We start from the raw sequence: 1,147 nt of genomic DNA, 5'->3' as shown, positions 1-1,147 counted from the left end.
AAGCAAAGAAAATGATAATTTTACTCACTATCTGGTTTAGCCATCTAAAACAACAAGTCGGCGTATTTCGGATCACAGACGGCGTTGTATTTTCGCATTGTGCAAAAACTTTGTTCAAAAATGGCACCATCATCTCATTTTTCACCAAAGCCGACGCGTTTTGGCCTTAAAAAAGAAACAGTCCATAAAATCAAATATACATAACATACGGTTGAGCATGGACGAAAATTATCCTAACCAGAACGACAAGCAAACGTCAAAAAGTCCAACAAACTCTCAGTAAGCGGATACTGAGCAGTATTGCACATTACATTGATGCATATGTCCAACAGACCCACAAAACGAACTTTCATGAAAAATCTTCCATCTGAAAAATGTTCAACATTTCATTTTTTTATTGGAAAAATTTCAATTTGTTGAAAATCGAAATACCAACGCTGCCGACAATCTGGATAACTGGAATCAACGCTTGTATAACGTCGATCATCTCGTCGGTTTGGTCGAATTTTCGCAAAAACCAACGCAAACATTTGCATAAAAATGATACGCCGTTCAATTTAGCCATCAATTGTAGGCGACTTTTTGGATCTACAAATCACTTGATTTGATCAAATAATGAAAATTGAAGTTTCTTAGGACTAACCAGCGGACGGACGACTGATAAATTGTTGCAAAATCTTCGTAAACCAAACGATCGCTTCTGAATTTCGGCAGTGCTGAAATTCAGAAATTTCACCCAATAATAATAATAATACAGTTACACATTGCCAAATTAAAGTGAAGAAAAATATTCTATTAATATCATAAAATTGGATCATTTTTTTAATGTTAAAATATAATAATAATAATAATGCTCAATCAAACTAACCTATTCTTCAATCATCGATGCTTATCCTGCTGCTCAATGAAACAATATATTATTTAATCTGAGCTCATTTTATCATCACCTGAACAGACAGCTTCTTGTTAATGGGATTATTTTAAAATTCTTCTCTTTTTTAAAAATACACTTTCAGAGAAATGTGAAGAAATTGTATAACAAAAAAATATTTCTGTTAATAACTATATATATAAAACAGTGTTCATCTGTTTCTCCCTTAACATTGATGATTCTGCATGTTTAAGGTTGAAAACTAGCCATTTGGGA

The 1,147-nt window shown here is 32.7% G+C and overlaps 1 protein-coding gene across 1 annotated transcript; it reads right to left on the bottom strand.

The window, feature by feature from the left end:
* Window positions 1-20: 20 nt before the first annotated feature.
* On the bottom strand, window positions 21-818 carry Tsp_13205 (hypothetical protein). Its single transcript, XM_003370312.1, has 5 exons — window positions 644-818; window positions 433-588; window positions 275-367; window positions 77-165; window positions 21-44 (listed from the first exon to the last, which is right to left on the bottom strand). Exons 1-5 carry the CDS (start codon window positions 816-818, stop codon window positions 21-23), a joined length of 537 nt encoding a protein of 178 aa, XP_003370360.1.
* Window positions 819-1,147: the final 329 nt, after the last annotated feature.

The sequence above is a fragment of the Trichinella spiralis genome (assembly GCF_000181795.1).
Source record: "Trichinella spiralis strain ISS 195 chromosome Unknown Scfld952, whole genome shotgun sequence".
Lineage (NCBI taxonomy): Eukaryota > Metazoa > Nematoda > Enoplea > Trichinellida > Trichinellidae > Trichinella > Trichinella spiralis.
This window is presented reverse-complemented; position numbering and strand designations above follow the sequence as displayed.